Source organism: Paramormyrops kingsleyae, chromosome 18 (genome assembly GCF_048594095.1).
Source record: "Paramormyrops kingsleyae isolate MSU_618 chromosome 18, PKINGS_0.4, whole genome shotgun sequence".
NCBI classification, from domain to species: Eukaryota; Metazoa; Chordata; class Actinopteri; order Osteoglossiformes; family Mormyridae; genus Paramormyrops; species Paramormyrops kingsleyae.
The window spans coordinates 20,394,595-20,397,748 of record NC_132814.1 but is presented as its reverse complement, the minus strand read 5'-3'; the positions used below and the strand labels follow the sequence as shown (position 1 = coordinate 20,397,748).

The 3,154-nt window shown below is 44.5% G+C and overlaps 1 protein-coding gene across 2 annotated transcripts in view; it reads right to left on the bottom strand.

Annotated features, from left to right (window-relative positions):
* Positions 1 to 200: 200 nt before the first annotated feature.
* The window catches only part of LOC111837138 (homeobox protein Hox-A3-like), a 59,743-nt gene continuing 56,789 nt past the window's right edge, over positions 201 to 3,154 (bottom strand). For both annotated transcript variants that reach the window (XM_072702263.1, XM_072702264.1), the window contains exon 4: positions 201 to 1,753. In XM_072702263.1, coding sequence (XP_072558364.1) covers positions 1,110 to 1,753 — 644 coding nt within the window. In that variant the 3' untranslated portion in view covers positions 201 to 1,109. The remainder of the gene's footprint in view (positions 1,754 to 3,154) is intronic.

Here is a 3,154-nt window from a genome sequence, read left to right as displayed (position 1 = left end):
GTTAGAGACCAAATCAGTCCACAACATTTCCACAATACTCTCAGTGGGTAGTATTGCTGCCTGACACCTCCACTGCTGGGGGTTTGAATGCTGCCTCATCCGGCCTGTGAGTGAGAATATGTAGCTCTGTCTGATTCCCACTGTCCAGGGTCATCAGTTGCAAGATATACTAATATAAAATGGTAATAACAGATAGGGAGTTTTACTCCAAAACAAATCAATTTATTAGTAAAACACATGACAATGAGTTATAATTTATTTAATTTGTATATTATAAATTCGATAATATCAAGTAAAACAGACAAAATGCTAATTGCCTAAAAATGTTATTCTGTTCCATTAAAAATGTCAAAAGCTGCCAAAGATACTCCAAAGATGTCATTTGTATAATAATATATTACATTTGTCATAAAACAGATCTTTAAAAAATCAGGGAAAAAATGGCTCCATGCAAACTCAGCAATCTGCAAATGTTGTAAAGTACTTATGTGTATGTAACATTACTGTACTGTTTTTAAACTGTATCAGGGGTCAACAGCACTAATAGTGAAGGAGTAACAGTGGGAGTAATAGAAGGAGTAACAGAGGGAGTAACAGCACAGGTAATGGAGTGAGTGATGGAGGGAATAGAACAAGGCATTATGGTGGGCATAATGGAGGGGTAATGGAGTGAGCAATAAAAAGAGTGATGATGGAGTAACAATGGGGGTAACGAGAGTAATAGAGTGAATAATGGAAGAAGTAACAGAGGAAATTACAGAGGGAGTAGCAGTGGGGGTAACAGGGAGTAAGAGAGGGAGAAATGGAGGGAGTAACAGAGGGAGTAACAGTGATGGAGGGAGTAACAAAAATAGTACAGTGGTGATAAAGGAGAGAGTAACGGAGGGAGTAACAAAGGGAGTAATGGTGGGAGGTGCCAGAGAGAGGTTAGATACATAGAGAAAATACACATGCTACTTCACATGCCAAAAAGACGGGTTTTATGAGCTAAACCACCCTGCAAGCTGCATGCCAAATACCTCATGATGATGTTGCCATTTTAGGCCTAGTACTAAAGGATGGACAGCATACTTTTATCGGAAAAATTGACCAATCAGGTGAACGAGAGGTCAGAGGTCCTGAAGGTTGCAATAGGCGCTGAGGTCACTCAGGGGGAAGGTGTATGGCTCGCTGGGATGGGCGGAGCTGGTGGCTCCAACTCCCCTCTGCAAGAAGCAGGAAGTGGGTGTGTCTCGTGGAGCGGCTGCGGAGCGGGAGGGTGTGGGATCGCTGTAGCTGCCTGCACTCAGGCCTATAAAGTTAGTCTGAGGATAAGGCTGAATGCTGTTTGGTGGGGAGGGTAACAGAGTGCCTCGCTGTGGGGGAGGAGAGCCAGGGAAGCCCAGGACGTGCCCAGCAGCCGCTCCATAAGCGTGTCCAGGAGATCCATGCTGAAAGGGGCAGACGGTGGGGCTTTGGTGGGCCTTGCCGTTATGGGGACCAAATGAGCCACTGCCATGCAGGGCTTCAGCTGAAGCTTTCCACCGCAAGTCCTTCTTGAACTTCATGCGGCGGTTCTGAAACCAGATCTTCACCTGTCTGTCAGAGAGCCTGAGCAGTGAGGCGATCTCCAGGCGCCGCGGGCGGCAGACGTAACGCGTGAAGTGGAACTCCTTTTCCAGCTCCACCAGCTGGGACTCCGTGAAGGAGGTGCGCATGCTTTTCATCTCCAGACCCTGTCTGCTGCCTCTGGTGGGCACACTGCTGGCATCTCCTGGAAGACAATACAACAATTACTGGTGCAGCGTTGGCAAGACCAGGCATCACATGGCCAAAGAAATGGCCAGAGCGATGGAACAGCAGCAGTCATGGAGCATATAATCACCCATGCATCCATCCATCCATCCATCCATCCACCCATGCATCCATCCATCCATCCATCCACCCATGCATCCATCCATCCATCCATGCATGCATGCATCCATCCATCCAGCCATGCATGCATGCATCCAGCCATGCATGCATGCATCCATCCATCCATCCATCCATTTTCTGTCAGCTTACCCTGGTCAGTGTTGCAGGGATTCAAGTGGCAGTGTTATCATAAGAAGCAGGTCATTGTGGATATGATATACAGGATGTTATATATCTGAGTGTAACATGCAGAGAGATGTTCGTGTTGCATACCTGACAGGTGCTGCAAGCTCTTTTATCTCATGGACATGAAGTTTCTCAAATTCTGCATGAACCAGATTTGCAGCCCCAAAACACAGTGAGAATCTGCATTTTGGGCATTTTTACTGAATTTTCTTTTAATAAATTTAATTTGAGAAACAAACTGTTCTGATTTTCTATTGCAACTTAATTACCTGTCGCCTGCTTTAAAGCAAAGCCATAAGTCTTCAGAAAAAAAGCATATTTTTTAAATAAAATTAAACCCACAACCTCTTCTCTTCCTTTCCTCACACATGGCAAAATGAAGGTCATCTCACACAAAGGGGCAGCTCTGGTTCTCTCATTGTTGACCTTGCTTATATATATAACAGTTTTTTTAATAGGATATCCAAGATTTAAATAAACACTTATAGGAAGTATCCTATTATAGCTTCAGTGGGGCAGTGGGTTTGGACCTATTCAAATGTATCTTGAAGGTATTTAAGAAGTAGCTTTCATATATAGACTTTTTGCAAATAAGTTTCCATTAAGGTTTTGTGAGTTTCTGCCTGACTTTCAAATACCAACAAGGCAGGAAGATCAAGAGCAGCATATTCTTTAGTGACATGACCTTCATTTCAGTGAAACCTTCACATGGAATGAGCTTCAGCTCCACTGTCCTTCCAGGAGCTTCTCTGCCCCTGTACTTCACAGCAGGACCCCCTCATCAGTATCCCTTCTGAATGGATAGATGAAGCATCTCTAACATCTCAAAGTGGTTCTAGACGGTGGCCAAAGAACCATAAACCATAGTGTTCCTTTTATTTGGCAAATGGCAAAGCTGCTGTTTACTAGCGGACATCAGTGCTGACATGGCGAGGTTGCGACGTCTCACGTCTCCATAGCTGGAAATGTGGAAAAAGGTGCTCATGGATATTTGATGTTGGGAAGGTGGAGATTCCAGGGTTTGGTCATAAATACTTTTTGTGCTGCATTTTGGTGTTCTTCGTCCTGCAATGTA